At 37.3% G+C, this 25,718-nt stretch overlaps 1 protein-coding gene across 1 annotated transcript in view; it reads right to left on the bottom strand.

The window, feature by feature from the left end:
* Positions 1–8,636: 8,636 nt before the first annotated feature.
* MCTP1 (multiple C2 and transmembrane domain containing 1) overlaps positions 8,637–25,718 on the bottom strand; it is a 532,324-nt gene continuing 515,242 nt past the window's right edge. Inside the window, 3 exon segments of the mRNA XM_038532320.1 lie at positions 8,637–10,706; positions 11,676–11,773; positions 23,123–23,232. Of these exon segments, the coding sequence (XP_038388248.1) occupies positions 10,635–10,706; positions 11,676–11,773; positions 23,123–23,232 (280 nt within the window). The 3' untranslated portion in view covers positions 8,637–10,634.

Genomic DNA, 25,718 nt, shown 5'->3' with positions numbered 1-25,718 from the left:
AATTTAGACAAACGTATATGAATTTAAACCTTCAATGAGAAACTTCTAATATTATTGCTTAACTTTTATTTTAGAAAATATAATAATTACTTCAGCTAGAGGAAAGAGAAATATTAATAAATAAAATCCATAGGCTTTTTGAGTCCTGGCTTTTAGTTGTAAATGGCTCAGAGGTCCAGCAACCTAAGGCAAGGCTGAGGTATGCTATTCTTCTTGTACTTTGCTAGATTTCACATAGTCCAATAAATTTGTTTAAAAAAAATATATCAAGGCCCTTATTTCAAATGTAAATGAACCCTGGAATAAGATTTCTGAGCTGTTATGATGCAGCTTTCCCTATATGTAATCCCTACAAAATATTTGGAATATGAAAGAGTTTAGAATGTTTACTGGCAGCTCCTTAGAAAGGGTCTTTTTGAAGTTAGAATTTTCTACCTTGTTATTAATTGCCCTATGCAGAATAAAGTGGTTCACTTATATACATTTTTCTGTCATTTCCTTAACTCTAGGATGACTAGGAAAACATTTATCCTTGTATAAATCAAATGTGAAACCAGTGTTTTTGTTTTGTTCTGTTTTTTGTTTTTTTCCAGTGTTTTTGTTGCTTCTTGAACACCTACTATATTCCACACAATCTGCTTAACAGGGGCTGACTACAATAAAAGAAAAAGCTTACAGTCTAGGAGGTAAATTAGGTTGAAATATTGTTACTTTTGCGTTCTATATAGGCTGTTGAAAAAATTTTCAGTTTTGTGTGTTTCTAAAGTTAATAGTAATAATTGGTTTTCTTAGTTTTTAAATGTGAATTACACAGATCTGATAGTTAAGTCCTTTGATCATTATGATTTTAGCAATTCTCTTTTAGAGTGAGTAGAATGTGGGGGGGGGGTGCTTTTGCAATCTTAGCGAACTAATACACATTCCCAGGTAAATACAAATGCATTAATGCTAGGATACTTTATATAAATGCCAAGAAACATTTGCCATTTTTGTCTATGCTGTTACAGAAAGTTAAATGAATACCTTCACATGAAACACCATTGCTGGAATGTGCAATCCATATGCCTTTTACACACCTTTCCAGTTAAGTTATGAACTTGATGAGAACCTGTCACTGTTGCTCCTGAAGCAGTAGGAAAGGGTCATCTTTGAGTGACATGAGGCACTCTTTCCCTCAGGCATTTTTCACGTAGCTTCCACGCCAATCGCACCTCCTGCTGACGTGGAGCTTGCAAAGTTCTGAATGATAATTGTTTTTATAACAAATGTGGATTGAGTTAGAAAGGTCAGCTATGGCATTATTGGAATTAGGCTGTGCCTGGTGTTGTCAAAACTGCAGACATCAGTTCCATGGAAACACAGAATAGTTAACTCTTTCTTGTAAATCAAATTATGTTATCAAAAAATTCACTTTGTAGGTTGAAATGAATTGTGGTGGGAGGATATACTCTGACAATTGTTTGCCCTGGTACAGAATTAGAAACTATTAGACCAAATATAGAGAGAAAAGGGTGTGGTATTGTTTTTGCTTGGTTCCAAAGCATCCATCTTTCAAAGTATTGCAAATTTTACTAAAAGAAGACCTTTTCAGATGAAACCAGCAAAAGATAATTTTAACATCATTGATCGCTAGATTTTTTTTTCCTCTAGTAAATGCTAGTCTTCAAATTGTGCTTTCCAGTTTATGAAAGCCTCAGGCAACAAAGACTTATAAACATGAATTTATGTGAATTGTTGGGGAAAAATATGTTAAATTACTTGAAAAAGAGGCTTCTTAACATTTTCCAATCACAAATCCAAATGATTAGCTTTTTATCACAGGGGAGTCTGCTATTTGGGAGTACTTTTCATGTTAAAAGCAAAATTATAATTTGTATACTTGAGGTACGAATATTTTCCAATATCTTATATATTTGTAAGATATTACATGTTTGTAAGGTTTACATAATTATTATAGGCCTTTTTTGTAAGTGTAGATATGTAGTTTTGTTATGAATACACTTAAACTATGTTAAAAAAACTAAACTATAACTCTTAGTACTAAGTGCAAGTGATTTTTTTTATAATGTTTTTGTACTGTTGAATATACATCTACTTTTTTCTTTTTAAAACAAATATAATAAACTTTTCTGGGTTTTTTAACTACTTGCTGAATTAAGATTCAACAGTATTAAATCAGCAAAGTAACCAGTAATTGTTACAAAAACAATACTCCTCATAAGTATATATTATTATTTATATATGTAATTTATAATATGTAACATTACCCTTAACACAGACCAAAAATATAAAAGTTCCTTATTTAAATATTCATAATTAGCTGTCTCTAATAGAATTGAAACAAACATTTCCTCCAATTTTTTTTTTTATTATGGCCCCCAAATCTTTTTTGAATGGTAAATCCAGATTTGGTAAATCTAATCTCCTTCCTCTCAAAAGCATCTGAATTGGAGTAAATGAACGTTTATGCATAATGGGTGTTAAACACTAATAGAGAATGGCTAACTGCTCTTTGGAACATAGGATTTAGTTCTAGAGAAGAAAGGTAGTTTTTTAAAAATTTGCTGAGCAATTCCAGCAAGTAAATTGCACTGAACATAAAATCTGGAATCCAGCTTTGAATTTACACCTATTATACTATCATTTATCTTAATAGTAGATGAACTAAAATTTCCAAGGATTCTCCATTTTTCTGTCCTCAAAATGAAATAAATAGGTTGAAAAAATCATTAATCTTAAAGTGGTGACAGATAAAAAGAACTTAGTTTGTTGTCAGGACTTCTCAACTTAAAGGTTAGGTCAGCAATGGTTTATGTCATGACACTGATAAATTTTTCTAATGACCAGAATGGTTTGATTTATAATAGTTTTTTTTTTTTGTTTTTGTTTTAACAATATGTATCCTTGGTATCTGACCTCATCCTAAAGATGCATTTCTGTTTTGCATTGTTTCCTTTTTAATACATAGAGATGAAATTACAGAGCAGTAAGTAATACTCGGTAAAATTAAAATAAGGAATTTAAAGAGCTCTTCGTGAAAGCTTACAAGCAGAATTGTAAAGATTAAAACTGGGCAAATGGTTGAGAGGGGAAATGGTTAGGAGTCATTCTGGTTTAAAGAATCAAGAGGGTAATTAATAGATTGAAAAATTAATAAAGGTATAAAACCAGACAATAGGGATATAGGCAGATTTCCTAATCTGAGGAATAAACTAATCTGTCTTTGAAAATTTTAGGGATGCCTGGGTGGCTCAGCGGTTGAGCATCTACATTTGGCCCAGGACATGATCCTGGGGTCCTGGGATTGAGTCCGGCATCAGACTCCCCATATGGAGCCTGCTTCTCCCTCTGCCTGTGTCTCTGCCTCTCTCCCTCTTTCTCTCTTTGTCTCTCTGTCTTTCTCAGTGTCTCTCATGAGTAAATAAATGAAATCTTAATTTTATTTTATCTTAATTATATTTTATCTTAATTTTCTTAAATGAAGAAAAATTTTAAATAATGTTCAGTAAACCAAAGGGTTGAGATAATTGTTTTAGGGAAGGTTGTTTTAGTTGAAACTCAGTCAAAAATAAAAGAGAAATATGCCAGTTTTACTGGTAGTAGCAGAAATATAGACTATGGGACAAGTAATATTCAGCCCTTTCCTCAAGGTTAGGCAAATCTACTTTCTTTCCCTGTGACTTAATTCCCTTACTTCTCCTCTCAAACTACATTTAAGTTCAAGTCATGTTATTGAAGGAAATGGGCTCAGGGAGAGTTTGAGAGCCATTTAGAAAAGTAGTCAGACTGGCTTTCTCAAAGCCATTTTTCTTGACTAATTCTAGTTCTTTTTAAAAAATAAGATGTCCTTAAAAATTTAGGTAAAATTACATAAGGGGAAAGATTATAAGCAAATATGTTGCTAATAGTGGTTATATTTATGATAGAATTTCGAATATTTTCTGTACTTCTCCAAGTTTCTCTGTAACATGATTTATATTTAAAATGCCAATAACTCATGTATTTTTGAAGATTTTTGAAAGTAATTACCCTAATGTAAATGAGAATGAAGTCTTGAAATTTTTCTAAAGCTCTTATTTTTTAAATATAAAGTACATTTTTTTTTTAAATGCCATTTCTCTTCAGGGAACAATATAATTAAACATAGCACCATCTAACGCGGATCTCAAAAAATATATATACCCACACTAGATGCCCATCCTTTGAGAGTGCATCTGGCTCATCATTTTACTGGCAGGCTTCATCAGTCTTTTTTTTAAGTGGCTTCCAGGTAGTGTGTCACCCTGTTGGTTGGCATCATTAATCTAATCTAGGAAGACTCTTAAATTCCTAAAAATTAAACTTTCTCATGTAATTACCATGTGGAGTCATGAGAACATAGCATTACTATTGGCCTTTTCTGATTTTAGAAGTATTTAAGAAAAAAAAAAAAACTTGAAGAATCTGGTGGGTTGTTTGGGGTTTTTTGTTGTTGTGTTTTTTGTTTTTTTCCAGATTTAACACCAAAAAAGCAGAATGCTCAAATTGAATGAAGGCTACATTTATCTATTATTTGAAGGGAGGTTATACTGTGTTACTGAGAATTTTTTCTTGTATCATCACAGACCTGGAAAAAATTCACTTTTTACTATCAATTTTATTATTTACAACAATAATGCAGATACTGGCAGCCAGCTGTTCACTGAGAGAATTCTGATTGAAAGTGCCTTGTCACTGTTCTCCACAGCATATTATTTTGCACCTTTTGTGTGAAAGCGAGGAAAATGGTTTCTTGTAAGGTACTGTTTTAAGTAGTAAAATTCAAAATAGACTATTTTAATTATTTTATTATTTTATATCAACTCATTGGATACCTGTAACGTAACCTACCGTGCACTGGGGAATACCACATTAATGTGTTTTGGGAGGGGACCTGCTTGTCAGAGTTGTCACAGTCACGGGGGATCATGGGTTCTGTGTATTAACATCATAGAGCGAGCGACAAGAATGGTATGTACCTACTGTCCCACCCCACAAGAGTTAGTGTGCCTGACTTTGGTTATCAAATGCTAGATGTTTTGTGATAACAGCCCCCCCAAAAAAAGTTTTTCTGTTTTATCTAAAAATGCATTTTTGTAAGTTTTTTTAATGTTCAGCAACTTCAAACTAATAAAATGGACCACCACATTGATCTATTTTAAAGCCACTTCTTCATACATACAAAGTATTTGACTTTTCCCAGTGGGTTCCCTTGTGCTTCAAAGACCCTGTTGTAGTTTGCTGGTTCTCTGTATTAACAGAATTTGCTGTGTAAGAGTTCCAGATCTAAGGTAAGGGGTCAGAATACCATTGTGTAAGATTGGGTCAGAATTTGGGGTAGTTACCTCCCATGTTATACAACAAAGTCAACAAAAACACAAACGTTTATCCCTCTCTGTATAATAGAAAATAGACACTTAAGTCTTGATGAAAATTTTTAAGAGTTTATTAATTCTCGACAGCAATAAACTGTTTTCCATGACTTCAGTATTGTAGGTTACACACAGATTTTGGCTTGTAATTGTCATAATCACTGCTGTACAAAGGGAAGAATGTTTTGAGGGAATGATTTAGAGTATAGTTGTAAGGTTTCCAGTTCCCTGGATGGCTTTATTAAAAGATTTCTGAACTTGGGACAAATGATGGTTATTTCCTTCCTCTCAGCTCCCTTACGTAGTCCAGCTGTCTCTGTAATTACTCTTGACTGTTGTCTCAGGTGGGTCTCCTGTAATCAAGAGGCATTGAAGAGTGGTTGGGGCTGGGTCTGCATCTTTCTGTGTGCAGTGTTTCCCCTAAACTTGTTACTATTTGAATTCTAGCGAAATAAAATGTTGCCTCAAGTTGCCTTATGCCATTGCTAAGATTCTCTTTGACAGGAAGTGGAACTGAGCCTATAGTACCATCTTGCCATGGCAGCAACAAGCCAGATCCCAGGATCTCTGATACATTCTTCCTGAGAAAATAAGAGGTGATTTGCAGATTCCTTCTTTGACTCAGGTTGGTCACTCCTTTTCTCTTGAAGGAACACTGAAAAATCTGCAGCAGGGGAGAATTAGGCTGCATTTTTACTTTTGCTACAAACTGAGAAAACTTTGGCATAGCTACTCACCTATTTCTATTCTTAATACAAATAAAGCTTTCAGCTTAATATAGTAATGCTATTAATTGCAAAGAGCAGAACAGCAGTGCCGTTACTTTTTTTTTTTAAATGAAGTTGTATAATTGTTCAGTCACATGGAGATACAGCCATCATACAAATAAAAAACGTGTCTGCAAAAATACAGCTTGTGCATTTGAGGGACCACTTTGTTATTAATTTAAAATGTGAAGAAAGGACTATCATAAAATTGAAACTCATTTGAGACCATTTATGTGTTTAATTGTTGGAATTTTTTTGGTTCTCAGCACAAATGCCCTTGGGAAAGTGCGTATATAATCATTAACTTCCAGCAAACACTGGTGTTAGTTCCTGCAGCATGTGACCACTTTGGACATTTAATGTTTGGCGGGGGGGGGGGGGGGGGGGGGGAGGGGGTTGCACAGTATTCTTACATAATGAGACATTTTCTTTGGTGTTTCTTAAAATCTCAAAGACTCCGCTGATACAGCTTTTACAATGTGACTGCCACTGTACAAATGTAGAAACTGAGGCATTAGAGCTAATATCTTCACTACACAAAAGAAAGTCTTATGTTTTTTCTCTCAGTGAGTTACACAAGTCATCCCAGAAAAGAGAAGTATAATTGAAAAGGAATGACACTATTCTAAGTATTCATTACATTTTTTTTTTTTTTAAGATTTTATTTATTTATCATGGTGGGTGCGCAGAGACACAAGCAGGCTCCATGCAGGGAACCCAATGTGTGACTCAATCCCGGGTCTCCAGGATCAGGCCCTGGGCCAAAGGTGGCACTAAACCACTGAGCCACCCCGGCTGCCTGTATTCATTACATTTTTTATGTGGTTTTAATTCATACTTCACTGAACAATTAGAAAAGCCTGATTCTAGATACTCTAATCAAACAAATGAATTGGCATACATACACATACTCACACTTGACATTTAAAGCCCCAGAATTTAAATAAGCATTACTTTAATAATACCTGAAACTTCTGTAAGTAGTGTAATGGTGGATCTCTTTACTTGTATTTCTGGAACATCAACTGCCTAATATGCATTTTTTTATTTGTTTTTAATGCTGAGACCCAAACTCAGAAATAAATATTGGGGTACATTTAACAAGTGTATAAACTAAGGCCTCTGAGTATGACTAGTTAAAATTTTTGTTTTAAAAAAAGATTTTATTTGTTCATGAGAGACCCAGAGAAAGGCAGAGACACCAGCAGAAGGAGAAGCAGGCTCCATGCAGGGAGCCCAACATGGGACTCGATCCTGGGTCTCCAGGATTATACCCTGGGCTGAAGGCAGCACTAAACCGCTGAGCCCCCCAAGCTGCCCTGAGTATGACTAGTTAATACAAAATTAGATCATTGACAGCATTATAGACATTTGGATATTAAGATCAAAATGGAAAAATACGTTGCCTATTCCTTGGATAAGAGACAGATTACAGAATTTTCTTCACTTTTTTTTTTCAATTCTCAATACTTTATTTTCACTTTTAAATATAGAATAAAATTCTATAAAAGATACTTTCAGAAACCTATCAATTAAGTTTTGTTTTTAGTCTCCTTTAGCTCCGGATTGGATTTGCATATACTGTCACTGGTTGTTGGACCATTGCCTCTGACAGGGTAAGTCATAAAATAGTAATAGGTATTCAATAAATGTATCACAAAGGAAAGTCATTTTTTAAAAAAATCGTTCAATTTGGGGTCCTGGCTGGTTCAGTTGGTGGAGCATGAGACTCGTGATCTCAGGGTTGTGAGTTTAAGCCCCACTTTGGGTGTGGAGATTACTTAAAATCCTGAAAAAAAAATATTCAGATTATCCTAGTATATAGTATGGTTCAAATATAATCTGGAATCCCTATAGCATCTGTCAGTTTGAATCTGTGGAACAGTACCAAAATGAGCAAGTATTCTTTAAATGAAAAAAAAGTTTAACATGCATTTCTTAGGAATTACCACAATTAATAGCAATAATAGTACTTTGCCATGTGAATGACCTTTAGTGAATTTACTCACCAAAAAACACTGAGGAATATATTTAATAGTTGACAAGATTACTGGATTTAGCAGTCTCACCCCTATTGGGAGTGACATTTGAAATACGTGGAAACCTCAAAACTAAATCAAGTTAAACAGCTTTCAAAAGGCAAAACTGTACCTATGTGAGAGGGGGAAAGAAATAGTTAAAATTTTATTAGACACAGTTTTTCAGTCTGTGAATGTGGTGGTCTTGAAAGCAATGAAGATGCCTCTGAATATCCTTTCATGCCTCAAGATAGTTCTTACTCTTATGTCAACTTCATTGCATGCTCACTCCTTCGAAGGTGGGTAGTGAGTTTCATACAATGGTCAAGGTTTTAGGGAAGGCCCTATTTGCCCAAACCAAACTAAGTTTCATTTATAAGAATATGCAAACAATCCTCCAGCACTCACAACCAACCACCAAAAAGAGAGAGAGAGAGAAGCAAAGAAAAAGGAGTACTGAGTATACTTAGAAAAGATTTTTTTTTTATTTAATGCAGTGAATGTATAGTCAACATTACCACTGAACTTAACATCTGAAAGTTGGTAGAGTGAAACAAAAATTAGGCATCTGTTAATGGTTACTATGCACTAGGTACATCTGAAATTGTACAATATCAGGCTTGTAGACATTTGAGTAGACACTGTCAGCACGGAACATAAATCTCACACAAGGTATAATCAAAAGGTATTTCAAACAAATTATCCCATCAATAAACTTTCTGTGGCAACATCAACTTTATGGAGTATTATGTCCAAGCAACAAACAGTGATGGTATGCGGATATAAGCATGTCATTATAAACATGGTGAGCTAAATAGAGCATATTGAGGTCAAAGCCTTTCTGTAGAAAGGGAATTCAATTGACATTCTCTTTCAAGCATAGTGTATAAACAGATCAAAATAGTTCTATAATAAGAAATAGTATTTAACAACGTCGCTTTAAAATAAAAATACTTTAAAAATTAGCTTCGATGAGATTAAATTTATCTTTAAAGAATCTTCCTTTAGAGTGAAATATATATTTCTGGCTTCTGGTTTTTCTGTGTTTTTCCATCATAACCCTCCCCCCCTTCACCCTATCCCACTCTATTAATAAAGTAGTGCAAAACATTGTCTACAGCATTTCCAGCCAAGCTTAATCCCCTACCCAGTCAGGGAAGTAAAACATTCTCACCAAATTATTTCTCTCTCCAGAGGTATACTCCCGTGATTTATCAGGGAGTTAGGTACAAAAACTATCATAAGTCTTGGGAATGCAATTTTTAAGTATAGATTCTATGGTAAGTAGTGAAACAGTTTTTTAAAGGCAAACTCCCCCTTCCCCATAAGCAGTTGTGGTTTGTTTTTTGTTTTTTGTTTTTTACAAAATAGGTTTCATGCATTCGTATTATCAAGAATGATTAGTTTTTTTAGAAATGAATGTAATGAAACAACTGGCATATCACTTAGCACACTAGCATTCTTTACATTAAAATTCACACTAATAACAAAAATCATACTCTGCATTAAAGCATTTCAGTAATTTAATGAGAAAGCAGATACTTTCTGCGTGAGAATACTTTTGAGTATTAAATATTTTTAGATGCACAGAGACACCAAAAGCAATACGGATTTAGTTTGCTACTATTTTTGATGACTGAACTGGGTGACTAACTTGCTAACTTGGTACAAATTAAAGTAGTGGTAGGTATAAAAATTCAAATAGGCAATCATGTATAAACCTGGCAGTATTTATTTGTAGTCCTGTAGAGATTTTGAGGTTTCAGATGGAATGATAAGGAATGATAAAAGGTTGGAAGTTTTCTTTGTAGACTGTGGAAGAATTATCTTGACGGAGTGACTGTACCTTTTCTCATTAGTGTAAAATAAGCCAAGTCATAGCTCAATAATTTGCACAGGAATAAAGTCAGGATCTGAAGTCAGAATCTATGTTAAATTGAAATGCATCTGTTCCATAAGTCAGATTTTGGGATTTCCCCCCTTCCCTTTTGAAATGTATAAAACATAGAAAACTGTAATGGATTACTTTTCAGATAAAAAATAGTCACATTAAAAAAAAAAACTTTAAAAATCAAATTGACATTTACATTTTATGTAGATTTAATCAGAGCACAGCTGAGCATTTAATGTAATACTCTGGTTCTTCCACTTGTAATTAGAGAAGTGTATATCTCCCAACGTTACCATTCTTGTATTTGTTGTTTCAGTGTGTTATATTATTATCCACAGCCAACAAGGCTTTCACACAGCAACAGCTAATCCCTTTATCAAATGGAGTCTGTACAATGGAAGTATATTTTCAAAGACATATGCCTTTGTACACTATTTACAAATTCTCTCGATCATGATAAAAAGGCAAAATAAATAAAAAGCAGGAAGAAAGGAAATGCTGCTGAGGCTGAAGGCTTTTTCTTTTATCTTCCTGAACAGATGCTGGTCTCCTCAGTGCTGGGAGCTGGCTAGCCAAGATTGTTTTTCTTCCTTTTACACGGGCTATGGGAAGGATCTGGTTTCAGTTCTTGGTATTGCACCTGTTTAAACAGAGTTCAGAGAAAGACTGGTCAGGTGGTCACTTTCTGGCAAAGGCAGGCAAAGCAGAGGAATGAGAGACTGCTTGGAGGCAGGGGTGGGAAGAGTGCTCACCCTGGAAGCTCTAGGAGAACTGCAGCTGGGATGCAGAAAACAATAGAATGATAGAGCAAGAATCAGGAGGGAAATCCTGCCAGAAATTACGTGAGAGCGGTGATGTGAACTTTGGTAATAGGCGCCTCTTCACTGTCAATAACCGAGGACTTTAAAGCAAAAACATCTTTCTCTTAATTTTGAAAGGCTGGATAATGGTTCCTTGCAATTTACTGTTTGTTTAATTTAGGCTTAATCTCTCTCCAGGCCACTCTCCTGTCAGATACTAAATCAAAAACTCAACTGAAACAAAGGAAGAAAGGTATTGCCGGAACATAGCTTCCAGATTTTGATAAAAACGTTTTTCATTTATTCTGAAAATAATTGATAATTAATAGGCATTAGCCTCCAAGTATTTTAAAGGATGGAGGTGTGCCCGTCTTGAAAAAGCAGTTACTCCTCACCCCACCTCACCCACCAAGGTCTCTAAAATGTACATTTTTAACACTCACTTAATTCCTCCAAATTATGCAAAGAAGTGTTTTTCAAATGTTCTCTGGCAGATTTTGCTTTCATCATCTATATTCCTGTTTCCTCCCTTCAGGTAATGGGGACTTCCCTTCACAAACTCTAAGTGAACCTTCTTTGGAGGAAAATTGCTCCTACAAGCCCTGGTAGGTTCTTGATGCAACCCTCTCTCATTCAACATTACCCATTCTCTATAAAGTTCTTCTTGCATAACACCCCGAGTGGGCTAAACTGCCAAGGGCCTTTTTAACTTTAAGTGGTTCTTCTAAAACCTTTGAAATTAAACGGATGAAAAGCAAAAACCCAATGCCATCCTACATTAAATAGCAGGCATAGTGAAACATACATACCACTTGTACATCTGAAGGGACTCTGGAAAGGAAGTCAAGTAGTTCGTTGTTATCAATTGCATATGGACTCCGAAGCTTTTTTGTGAATTTATTGATGCCTGAAAAAGTGACAGGTTAAACATGAGTGAAATCTCCAAATGTAGGAATCAGAGAAATCACATACTTTTCCATATGCTGCAGTGATTTGAAGATCTAGATTAAGCTGCTCTTCAGTCTTGACTGAACCAATACACCCTGTTTTCTCCTCCCGTCTTCCCTTCCTCCCTCCCTTCTTCCCTCCCTTCTTCCAGTTTTCTTTCTTTCTCTCCTTTCCTTTGTCCCCTTCCTAGCTCCATCCCAACTCAATGGTTGCTCTGGTTTTCTCTTTTATTTTAGTGGCTTCTTCCAAGCAGGAAAGGCTTTTTATTTGGGAAACAAAAGGCATCTGGCAAGAATGCGCAGTGCTGTATCTTGCTTTGCCACTCAGTGTCACATTACTTAGAAGCCTTGCTTTAGTGTTCCATCTATGGTGAAACTTTGCAAGGCAAAAGAAGTCTGATTTACTGGTTTTCCCTTTTTTCAAAAGATAAACCTTAACTGGTTTTTGTTTTGTTTTAATGGGAAGAGGTGTTAATGTTATACGAACTAAATGTTTCGAAGACAGTTGTCCTTTTTGCTTTTTCTCAGAATGATCTGAAATGAGAGAGTTTACCACTGGCTTTAAAAGATAGATAGATAGATAGATAGATAGATAGATAGATAGATAGATAGATAGCTTTAAAGATGATGAAGCAAGAGGACCCTAAACTCTCTTCCTACATATCTGGTGCTGAGAGAAGACTCACTTTGAAGCAGGTAGGAGAGGCCTGGACATAATTTCATGATGAACCTTATCCTCAGTGTGGCAACCTGCTGTCAGGAAGGAACTTAAAAGCTGTAGTAGTTTCTTCTTGAGGAGTGAAAGGTTTGAACCCCACATCAGGCACCCCCCAGCTTTTAACACACGCACCTGTGAGATGATGACCCTCCAAAACATCTACCTTTGAAAACCAATGTGGCTCACTTCTACTATGAGACCAACGAGGCTATAGTGATCTGAGGAAATAGCCCTTAAAGGGCTGGCATGCTTGGAGTCACCTCAGGGCCCCACATGGAAGCAGGTAATTGAGGGGTGCCTGAACTTTGGGAGAGGCTCGTTTACTTGTGTTGGGGCATCAGTCCAAGGGGTAGGCAGGCATCTGAGGAGACACACATTCAAAGGACGGCTGTGGTGCTCTCTGGAGCCAGAGACTGGAGGTCCCATCTTTGCACTTTCCCTCTGCCTTGCTCCAGCTTTTGGATGCTATCTCCACACATTCCCTTTGCCTCACTCCACAGAGTGTCAGTATCTCCGCTACGGAAGCTTTTACACATGTATGGTGCCCCAGTTCTATGTCTGGTTTTACATCTAGGAGGTGGCTCAATAGGGCAGTGTAGGAAGATCTTGAACTCCCCTCCTCCCATGAACATACCAAATCTACAGCTACATATGGAACAGTTCCCTCTGAGAAAGACATGAAAACTAGCTGAGCAACTTCTTCACATTGGGTAAAGGAGAAAAACGCCAAATGGAAGTGGGGAGGAGAAGCTGAGACAAAATCTCATTGTAAACCCTAGCCCAGCAAGGCAACCGACAATCATGACATAACTCACAAACATGGAGCTTCTCTCTCTGAGGAGCAACAGGTTGTACCCTATATCAAGCACCCCAGTTTTTAAGTCCTGTACCTGAGAGATGAGCCCCCAACACATCTGGCTTTGAAAACCATGAGATATAAGGAACTGTAGTGAACTGAGAAATGGCTCAAAAGGCTCCTGTGCAGATTCACTTGCCCCAGGGTGCAGCATAGAAGCAGCCTTTAGAAAAGCACCCAGACTTTAAGCAAATAAATCTCTTTCACATAACTTTAAAACTTCAGCTGGAGGGTTAGGGGCCTGCTGGGATACTTTCTTACTGGTGGGTGACATATTCGTATCCTGTTTGCCTTGTAGAGCTGATGGGTGCCATTTTTACCCACCCGCCCCTGACTGGGAGTCATCATCCTCACATTCTCTCTCTGCCATGCTTCAGAGCACCAACATTTCCTGGAGGGGAGTTTTTACATACATCTGGTGCCTTGGTTTATGTGGCTGCCAGTAAGGGGAACACCTCTTGATTGTTGGGCTCAGTAGGCCAGTGTTGCTTCCATTACTGAATTATATGGGATGCTAACAATCAGACCATTCTTGGCAGACCACCGTCCCCAGTACACTGTATCAGACAGCAGACTGAAAGAGACCCCCAGTCTTTCTGAGAAGAAGCCTATTTATTTATAGAGGAGCTTTGGGCTGCTGTGCAACCCTCTGCTGGCCCACTTCTGAGAGTTTATGGAGTTCTCGTGGAACAGAGTCCAATGGATGCACTCTACACTCTCTGCCTCACTATAGCTTATATGTTGCATCTCCCAGGAAGGAGCTTCTATTCTTGTTTGACACCCTTGACTTTTGTAGCAGGACACTGTGTATCACCTGACTGTGATGGCCCATGGGGCTCATGTTCACAGATCCCACAGGACTATAAGCAAAGAAAACAGAGTTCTCAAACAGCTACCACCCTGAGGACATAGCTAGAGGCAACAGACTCAGATGTTCAGTCTTGGTCACAGACAAAGCTTATCATCATAGTTGCTGCCTGAGGGGTGGGCTTCTAATTAAACATATAAGGGCTGACTGTAAACTCCAGAAACCTTGGAGAGTAGACACTGTGCCATGCTTCAGAGCAGCAGTATCTCTCAGAGGGGAGGTTTTATGTATATCTGGTGCCCTGGTTTTTACAGCTGCCACTGAGGGAATACCCTTTGATCTCCCAGCACTGGTAAGCACGAGGCTTGTATTTCTGAGTCCCACAGGACTGTAACCATTAGAGAGGCAGGCTACCACCCCCCAAGGCAGTGCACAGACATCCAGCTAAAATACATTCATAGTCTATCAGTGAAAGAGACCTATCTGATTTTCCTAGAGCTTCAGGCCTGCACAGCATACTTCAAGTTGGAAATATATCTAGAGGCTTAGAAAAGTGCTCTGAGGACATGTATGCTGCAGGAAGCCATCTTTGTGTTATTGCTACAGTACACTGGCATCTCCTTGAAAGGAATTTACTTACCTACTCATCTGGAGCCCCAATTTTAGCTACTGTCTCCCAGAGTCTAGTGACCAGTGGGGCTTACACTTGTAGTCCTATAGGACTATATATATTTGCATTCTTTAGGAGCTGCTGTCTATGGGTTTGGTTTTTATCCAGCCTAAACCTAGATAATGACTGGTCTTGGCATACCATCAACTATTGGGAGCTATTAAAATAGGTTATTCAGACAATCACACAGGTTAGACAACCAAGAGCTAAGGCAGGGTTGAACAATAATGTTCAACTCCTAAGCAAAGCCAGGTCTTCAAAAATGGGAGAAGGGTTATTTTATCTAATGCATAGAAACCAACACAGACTTGAGGCAAATGAAGAAACAGAGGGATGCGTTCCAGAAGGAAGAAAAAAAGAAAATCTCTGGAAAAAACCTTAATGAAATAGGTAACTAATTTACCTGTTAAAGAGTTCAAAGTGTGGTCATATTGATGCTTACCAAACTCAGAAGAACAGACCACAGTGAGAGCTTCAACAGAGAGACAGAAAATACAAGGAAGTACCAAATAAAAGTCACAGAGCTGAAGAATCCAGTCACTGAACTGAAAAATATGTTAGAAGGGTTCAACAGGAGACTAGATGAAACAGGACTATTGAACTCAAAGATCTGGCAGTGGAATTCAGCCAAGCAGAACAGCAGAAAGGAAAAAAAAAAAAATGAAACTAAAGACTACTTAAGGGACATGGGGCAAAACTAACCATATTAACATTCACATTATAGGGGTCCCAGAAAGAGGTGTAAAAGGGGACTGAAAACCTTCCTAACCTGTGGAAGGAAATACATGCAAAGCCAGGAAGACCAGAAAGTTCCAAAAAAGGAGGTAAAAAGACCCACACCAAGACACATTATGGTTAAAAAATCAAAAGGGAAAGATGACCAAAAAAAAAAAAAAAAGAATCTTAAAAATAGCAAAACAACCAGGTAAGTACAAGGGAACCCCCATAATGCCATAAGCACATTTTTCAACAAAAACTGCAAGCCAGAAAGAGTGGCACAAAAGTTAAAGGAGTTCATCACCATGAAACTGGCCTTACAAGAAATGTTAAAGGAAGGGACTACATTAAGCTGAAAAAGGGAGGATGCTAATTATAATTAGTTAAGAAAACATTATAGGTCTCATTGGTAATGGTAAATATATAGTAAGGGTAGTAGATTAATCACCTACAAAGTTAGCATGAAGGTTAAAAGACAAACGTTACAAAAATGTAACTATAATAATTAGTTAAGGAATATACAAGATTAAAAGATGTTAAATGTAACATCAGAAACAGAACATGTGGGTGGAGAGTTAAAATATAGAGCTTAAGAATGCATCCAACCTTCCACTGTTGCCAACAGAATAGACTGTTGTAAGTTGTAATATGTAAGCCTCATGATAACTATAAGGCAAAAACCTAAAACTAGATACACAAAAGATAATAAAGCAATCAAAGCATACTACAAAGGAAAGCCATCAAATCACAAAGGAAGACAGCAAAAGAAAAAAAGAACAGAGGGACTACAAGACAGAAAACAACACAATGCCAATAGGTACATACCTATGCAGTAATTAACTGCAAATGAGATAAATTCTCCAGTCAAAACATATCAAATGGCTGAATGGATAAAAAGCAAGACCCATTTATATGTATGCTGCCTAGAAGAGATGCACTTCAGATATAAAGACACAGACTGTGAAAGTGAAGGAATGGAAAAAACATATTCCATGCAAATGAAAACCAAAAGAAAGCTGGGGTAGCTATGCTTACATCAGACAGAACATTTTAAAACAATAATAAGAGACTACGAAGGGGGATCCTTGGGGGGGCACGGCGGTTTGGCGCCTGCCTTTGGCCCAGGGCGCGATCCTGGAGACCCGGAATCGAGTCCCACATCGGGCTCTCGGTGCATGGAGCCTGCTTCTCCCTCTGCCTATGTCTCTGCGACTATCATAAATAAATAAGTGAATGAATGAATGAATGAATGAATAAATAAACTACGAAGGATATTACATAATGAAAAAGGGGTTAACCCAACAAGAGGATATAACATTTTAAAATATTTATACAGCCAACATAGGAGCTCCTGAACTTCTAAAGCAAATATTGACAGATATAAAAGAAGAAATAGCAATATAGTATTACAGTACTGTACTTTTTTTTGAAAATCTTTTTTTTTTTTTTTAAGATTTTATTTATTCATGAGAGACACAGAGAAAAAGAGAGAGAGAGGCAGAGACACAGGCAGAAGGAGAAGCAGGCTCCATGCAGGGAGCCCGATGGGGAACTCGATCCCAGGTCTCCAGGATCACACCCTGGGCCGAAGGCAGGTGCTAAACTGCTGAGCCACCCGGGAATCCCCACTAGAGTACTTTAATACCTCACATCAATACCTAGATCATCCAGGCAGAAAACCAATAAGGAAACGTCAGCCTTAAATGACATGTTTGACCACATGAACCTAATGGACATCAATAGAACATCCCATCCAAAAGCAGAAGAATACACGTTCTTCCAAGTGCACATGCAACATTCTCCAGGACAGCTCATGTGTTAAGCCACAAAACAGGTCTTAATAAAGAAGACTGAAATCATATGCATCTTTTTCAACCACCATGGTATGAATACAGAAATCAATTACATGGGGAGGTGGGCAGGGGCATTGGGTGACTGGGTGCCAGGCACTGAGGGGGGTACTTGACGGGATGAGCATTGGACGTTCTACTATATGTTGGCAAATCAAACTCCAATAAAAAGCATACAAAAATCAATTACAAGAAGAAAATTGGAAAATTCACTAGTATGGGGAGATCAAATAACATGCTACTGAACCAATGACTCAATGAAGAAATAAAAGAATGCCTTGAGGAAAATGAAAACAAATACAACATACCAAAATGTATGTGGATACAACCAAAGCAATTCTATGAGGGAAGTTCATAGCAATAAATGCCTACCTCAATAAAAAAAGAAAAATCTCAACCTAATTTTATACCTCACGGACCAACAAACAAAACCCAAAGTTATAGAAGGAAGCTGGTTCTCTGAAAAAATGAGTAAAATGGCAAGCCTTTAGCTAGACTTGCCAAGAAAAAAAGGAAGAACCATATAAAATCAGAACTGAAAGAGGCTATGTTAAACCTGAAACCACAGAAGTATAAAGGATCATAAGACTACACACTAGATACATATAATCTTCTAAGACTGAATCATGAAGAAACAAAATTTCTATTCAGACTGATTACTGGGAAGGCAGCTGAATCAGTAATCAAAAACCTTCCCACAAACAGGACCAGTTTCACTGTTGAATTCTACCAAACATTCAAAGAATAGAATATTTCTTAATCTTCCAAAAACTAGAAGAGAACCCCACACACACACAAAAAGAAAATACAGCCCAATATTCCTGATGAACAGAGATGGGAAAAAAATCAACAAAATATTAGCAATCTGCATTGAATAATTAAAAGTCTTATTTACCACAATTAATTTGGATTTATTCCAGGGATACAAGGACAGTACAACATCTGCAAACCAATCAGTGTCATATGCTATGTTAAGAAAATGAAGGATAAAAATCAGATGATCATCTCAATAGATGCAGAACAGCATTTGACAAAATTCAACATCCATTGATGATAAAAACTTTCCACAAAGTGGATACAGAGGAAACGTACATCAATATAACAAACGGCCATATATGACAATCCATAGCTAACATAGTGATGAAAAACTAAAAGCTTTTTCCCCTAAGTTCAGAAACAAGATAAAGTCCACTCTCACCACTTTTATTCAACAGACTAGTGGGAGTCCTAGCCAGAGTAATCAGCCAAGAAAAATAAAAATACCCAAATTGCAAAGAAAAACTCAGTATGTGCAAATGACATCATGATATATATAGAAGACTAAAGATTCCACCAAAAAACAAAAAACCTAATAAGTGAATTCAATGAAGCTGCAGGATTATGGGGAAGATATAATGAAGAGGATATGACCTACGGTTGACTTGGTTGCTGAACTCACAATTAGAGGTTCCTCACCCACTTTGGTTTTTGAAATGTACATTCTACATTTCAATGAAATGTACTCACAGTGGGAACTGCTCCAAAGACGTAGCCTTGATAAAGTAAGGTGTTACTGAGACCATGTGGACTGTATATGAGACTGAGCCCAGCTAACTCCTCTATGTAAAATTTTAAGATTCTAGTGAGCAAGGGTGGAGATTTACTTGCCTGTGGCCACTCCGGAGAAGCCTCATAAGTCAATTCCCTTGTATATAAAATATACCACCTACCACTCTGAGATGGTCTGCCTCTTTCTTCAGTCTATGCATTCTGTGTACGGGAACCAACTTGCAAACCCAGGATACAAAAATCAGTTAAAAATCTGTTTTGTTTGTATATACTAACAAAGAACTATCAGAAAGAGAAATTAAGAATAATTCCATTCACAGTTGCATCAAAAAGAATAAAATACCCATGAATAAGTTTAATGAACTGAAAGACTTGTATACTGAAAACTCTAAGACATTAATGAAAGAAATTGAAGACAACCTACATAAATGGAAAGATAGTCCATGTTCATGGATTGGAAGAACAGTGTTAAAATGTTGAGGCTACCCAAAAGTAATGTACAGATTTAATGCAATCCTTATCAAAATTTCAATGGCATTTTTTCACAGAAGTAGAACAAACCTAAAATTGGTATGGAAACACAAAAGACCCCAAATAGCCAAAGCAATCTTGAGAAAGACAAAGCTGGAGGCATCATGCTCTCTGATTACAAAGCCATAGTAGTCAAAACAATATGATATTGGCATAAAAACAAATGGATCAATGGAACAGAATAGAAAGTGCAGAAATAAACCCACACATATGTGATCAAGAAATTTATGACAGAGTAGGCAAGAATACACAGTGGAGGAAGGACAGTCTCATAAATGGTGTTAGAAAACTGGACAACCACATGCAAAAGAATGAAACCAGACTATCTTATGTGCAAAAATTAACTCAAAATGGATTAGAGATTTGTATTTAAGACTGGAAGCCATAAAACTCCAAGAAGAAAATAAAGGCAGTAAGCTCCTTGACATCAGTCTTGGAAACATTTCAGATTTGACCCCAAGAAGCAAAATCAACAAAAGTAAAAATAAATCAGACTATATCCTACTAAAAAGCTTCTGCACAGCAAAGCAAACTACCAATAAAACAAAAAGGCAACCTATCGCATGGGAGAAGACATTTGCAAATCTTAACTCTGCTATGGGGCTAATAGCCAAAATATATCAAGAACTAATACAACTCAGTAGCAAAAACAAAAACACAATCCAATTAAAAAAATAGGCAAAGGAGAGGATCTAAATTGACATTTTTCCAAGTAAGACCTACAGATAGCCAACTAGTATGTGAAAAGATGCTCAATATCACTATCAGGGAAATGCAATTCAAAAACACCTTGAGATATCACCTCACAACTGTTAGAATGGCTATTACCAAAAAGACAAGGAATAACAAAGTGTTGGCAGGCATTTCTCCACAAGTGTGGAGAAACAGAAACCCTCATTCACTGTTGGTGGAAGTGTAAACTGCTGCACCACGGAATACAGTATGTATAGTCCTGAAAGAAAGAAAAGTGGTACTGCCCTACATTCCTGCAATTCTACTTCTGGACATTTATCCAAAGAAAACAAAAACACTAACTCAAGAAGATAAATACACCCTCCTGGCACATGTTCACTGCAGCCCTGTTTATATAATAGCCAAGACACGGAAACAACCTAAGTGTCCACTGACAGATGAATGGATAAAGGAAATATTGTCTATGTATATACAGTGGACTATTAACCATAAAAATTAAGGAAATTTTGCCATTTGCAACAATGGAGGTGGGCCTTGAAAGCATTATGCTAAGTGAAATGAGTCAAATAAATAAGCCAAACTCATAGATCCAGACTTCGCATTTTGTGTATGTTTAGTTACCCGAGGCAGCAAGTGGGAAGATGGGTGAAATGGGTGAAGGGGATACAAATTTTCAGTTACTAAATAAGTGACAGGGATGTAATTTATAGCATGAGGACTACAGTTAACAATACTGTATTGCATATCTGAAAGTTGCTAAGAGAGTAGATCTTAAAAGTTCTCACCATGGGGGAAGAAAATGTTTCCGTTTCTACATCTCTGGCATTGAGATTTTCAGGAAGCAATTTTCCTTTTAAATTACACAAAATTTAAATTTAATGCTTGCAAAAGATGCTGTGATTGACTTACTTGGATCACTTTTGGAATAGAACAGCCAAGAACCATTACAGATGAGCCATATCTACCCATACTAAATTATTCAACAGTTAATCCTCTGCACTACCTGAAGAGCAAATGTGACTGAGGGGTACATATAGATGAAATTGGAGCTATTATAGAAACAAAAACTTTAATGAGATAGAGGTGTTGAAACAATATATAAAACCAGAAGCATCTATTCTACACATTGTATGATATAAGGTAGGATTTCAATGGGATAGGTCTACTCTTTGAAATTTATATTGCACTTAATATATGACCAAGCATATTCACATATGAAAAAATAACAGCTTTATATGAAGTCAACAGGCTCGTAAAGACTGGACCATAAGTTAGAACATCTTGGCTCTTCTTCAGGAAGCCAGCAGAATAAACATCTTTTGCATTCTTGATTTTGGTCCGTCTCCCCATGTGAGACCCATGTCTTAAATTTCTAGTTAATATTTCAGCAATCACATAGCACTGAAGAAATACTGTTCTTGTTTTATTTCTTTTGGTGAAACAAGAGGCCCGGGCACATTCTCTAAGAATTACATTTAAGACAGAGCCAGTGAGGCCACCCCAGGTTACAGAGCCAGATGTCTGCCATGGGTTCCAGTTTCTAAGAACGCTGGGGGAAAAAAACCCAGAAATTCATCAACTATCACAATGGAGACAGCAGATCTGACCCTAGGAAGGATAGAGATAATAAAGTGGCACACCTATTGCCTTACCCCGAATTCCTTCAATAAAAAGCATCTGTTTTATACATCAAAAGAAGGAATGAAAGTTGAGGGTTTGAATACACCGAGGGAAGAAATGCCTCCGTCCTTGTTTAACTAAACAAGTGAAAGTACTATCTTATTTGAAACTGTTCAAATTATAAGAAGGGAAAAAATAATCATTATTCCTCCCTCCCCGAGCTATAAAGGTAAGGGGAGTGATGATAAAGGGTAAGAGGGCTTACTCAGGACATGACAACATAGGCCAAAAAGAACAGAGAAATAGGAATCTTAAAACTGTAGGGTGTGGGGACCTCAGACCCCTCTGTCACTTTATTCACACATCTCTCTTAAAGTCTTAAAATAATAAAACATTCCTTCTGACCTTTTTGCTTTTAGTGTAAACATATGTTTTCTGGAATTAACACCCAGTTTGGTTCTTTGCATTTTGTGTATGTTTAGCAATCTTATGTGTGTGCAGGCCGGTGGTTAAGTAAAGAATCCTACTTCTAGCTGGTCTTGTATATATATGTATATCATTAATGTAGTTTTATAAATTAGTCCATCGTAGACACTGACCATTTTCTTCAAAGCACAAATTTTCTCAGATAAGGAAGAGGAACCCGAAAACAATGCAGAATGCTGAAACTATCACCTAAGTGGAATCTAGGGCCACAGGAACTGTTGGCATTGCAGCATTACTGCATTAAAAATTAGGACTGGAAAAATATCACCTTTAAAGTGGGTTTTTGCAGAAGCACTTTTGTTTAGTACACATAAAGCAGATTTCTTATTCCTAAGCAACCTGTCAGTGCCAAGGACCCTCTTCCTGCATCCTAAAGGTGACCTCTTAAATAGGCGGCCATATATAGTCCCATGTTTACGGACGCTTCTACAAGATAAAGTACCACAGCACAAAAGCATATTGTCCTAAATGCACCATACGGATCGAAATGCCTCTGTTTACGTATAAGTGGTAAAAATAAATCAGAATGATATCTAGACAAAGCTACACTTTGATATATGAAGAATCTGCACAACTACATGTTTACAGTATGATGGAGCCTATGGTGCCAGATAAGAAAAATGCATTTTGTAGGTAGACCTAAATCTTTATACTGTTGTGATTTTTAACTGACCTGTCTCTTTTCATCATGGAGTAGCTTCATGATCATAAATATAGGGAACTACTGACAGTATAACTCATCCCTTAAAAATAGTTCGTTCCTAGTATCTAAGACAGTTTAAAAAAAAAAAAAAAAAAAAGGCTTTACTTACCCCAGACAAGGACAATGTATCTCAGTGGAATGAAGTACAGGATGACTGTGAACACACAGAGGGCTACAATGGCCAGCCAGCTTAAGAATGGGACTGTCCAGTTGAAAGTACTGAATGAGAAAGTAACACGTCAGCAATCTGAGCACTTCATATACTCTTTTCAAACAAAGATTAAAATAAAGTGATTCTGACTCAGACTCTGGACGAGGGATCTAGTAAGACTGCATTTCTCTCTGGAATAGAAGGCAATTGTAGTAGCCTGTCAGAGGACACAGGTTAGTCAGTGTGCTGTTTCATGAAAGCAGGGCCCATGTGAAAGGTCTGGCTTCCAACCCTTCCAGATTGTCCCAGGGGACTTTACGGTCTGAAGTTGCACTAGTTGGGTGACTCCTTATGTGGCTCAAAAAAAAAAAATTTTTTTTAAATGTGTTTTTCTACCTCTTTGTGTGTATGTGTGTTTTTCTACTTCTAAAACTAGTAGCCAATCTTGTTTTCTCCAGATTTTCATAGAGGAGAATGCCCCTGGGCCTACCATTCATTCTTTTTTCAACTCACACTGGATTGCAGACACTGGAAATAAAATGTCAGCAATTGTCTGTAGAGTTAACGCTCACACTGTTGTGTAAATCCTCTCAGGTTTAGAATTCCTTTGAGGAATACTCACTTTTCACTTCAGTTATGTTTCAATGGATCTAGAAGTCAGGAAGGGGAACAGGGTAGTTAGCCTTGTAAAAATTCACCTGCCATCATTGCCTTTCCCAGAAATACAGAGATAATTAAGAAATAAAGTCAGTATGGACTACTATTCTCTCTGGGTTATTTCTGGCAAAGGAGAGCACGCGCAGTACATATGTTGGAAAGACTGTGAAAATGGAGTGTAAGCTGGCACAATGGGTCATAGCAGGGCCTGGCTGATGGGTCTGCAGTGTTCCCATACTGCTGATGATGGATAATGTAGAGGGTTGGGGAAGGCTGCAAGACTATGTGTTGACAGTGAGAAAACATCAGAACAAAGAGCCAAAAAAAGGGATCAATGAACAAAAATGGGGGAAGGGGTTACCAAAAAGACAGTACTAAGAAGATGGGAAGGAATGTAGTGGAACAACAAAAAAAAAAGACAGAAAAGGTAAAAATAGGTGCCAAAAATCAGGGAAATGGGACATGAAAAGACTGTAATGATTTAGCAGCTTTTGTGTAGATAATCTGTAGTGAATCTCATAGTTTTTAAGAGAGAGAGAGAGTGGCAAAATAATAAAACAGAACCATTGCATGGAGTCATCAGTGTCGGGTATATAACCATGTCACCATGTGTGGGCGTACAGTTGGCTCAACAACCAGCCTCTCAGGAGCATCTAACACATACCACTGGGGGACCCTTCATCGTTTAATGAAAAAAGAGCAGAGGAAGTATGTGATCTGCATTCAAAGCCTAGATTCTCCTCTGTGACTTAAGATGAATCAACCTTTCTATGCCTCAACTTCCCACTTGAAAAGTGAGGACAACTTCTATTGTAACAAGAGGGACTGGTAGTGATGTTTATTGGACCAAAATGATGTTTTTAGAGCTAATCAACTCTAGGAGTCTATTGCAGTGACAAGGGCCACAAAGACACTTCAAGAAAATATGAAATTCCATGTGATATGGATATATGACTATTTTTAATGTTCTCTCATTTCCTGGTAACATATGTTATGTGCACCTGGGTGGGGCGGGGGGAGTTATCCAGGGCAGATTTTGATCCACTAAAGGATGATTAAGGGGTCTTCTTCCTATATTTCGCTTCAGCATAACACTTAGGAGTGAATATTTAGCTCTGTGGGCCAATAGCTTGCCTTTTGTGTCCATTTAAGGTCCAGTGTTTTCTAAACATGTGTTTTCTAGTAAAAGAGTCAAAATTAGATCAGTCTCATCTTGTTTTCAGTAACTCTTGGGGTCTGGCTTTCCTCTTTGTCTTTTTCCTCCCATGGCCAGAGTGAGCACCCTGTTTAACTGTCACCTGTAAAGGATCATGCCTTCCTTCCCTCACTGACACCTGTGCTTCCCTTGCTTCTGCCCATTTGTGGAGAGAACAGAAGGCTGAGGGTCTGCTTGCTTTCCTGGGGCTCAGCTCAGAGCCATCCATCAACACTCCTCAGTGTGCAAGGGCACTGGCTCTTCAGTCAGAAAACCCTTTTTCTGGGCAGCTTCCCTGAAGGGCTCCCTGTGTTCTTCTTTCTCGTCTTGGAAGGATAAATGGCAAGGAATCCTTACCAGTGTAGCTAATGTCAGAAAAAAAAAAAAAAAGACTGCCCTTTTCTATTTCCACAGTGCATCATGAAAACTAAATCTAGACTATGATCTTCCCCCAAAAAAGATGCAATTCAAGAAAGTTCTGGAATGATTATTTAGTAACAAGATGTGGTAATTATAGAGGCTTTTCACTTGGTACTTAATGATTGCTTCTGAATCTGCTTTCTGGGTAGATGCATTTTATCTCATGTGACCCCAGGGGACTTTCTCCTTTTTAATATTCAAAAAAATTGTGCAGAAAAGATGGCTCATGTAAGACTCACTGGATCCTATGCAGGTTCTATACATCACCCTATACCTATACCT

This window comes from Canis lupus, chromosome 3 (genome assembly GCF_011100685.1).
Source record: "Canis lupus familiaris isolate Mischka breed German Shepherd chromosome 3, alternate assembly UU_Cfam_GSD_1.0, whole genome shotgun sequence".
NCBI lineage: Eukaryota > Metazoa > Chordata > Mammalia > Carnivora > Canidae > Canis > Canis lupus.
The sequence above is the reverse complement of the archived record's forward strand: the minus strand, read 5'-3'. Positions and strand labels throughout refer to the sequence as shown.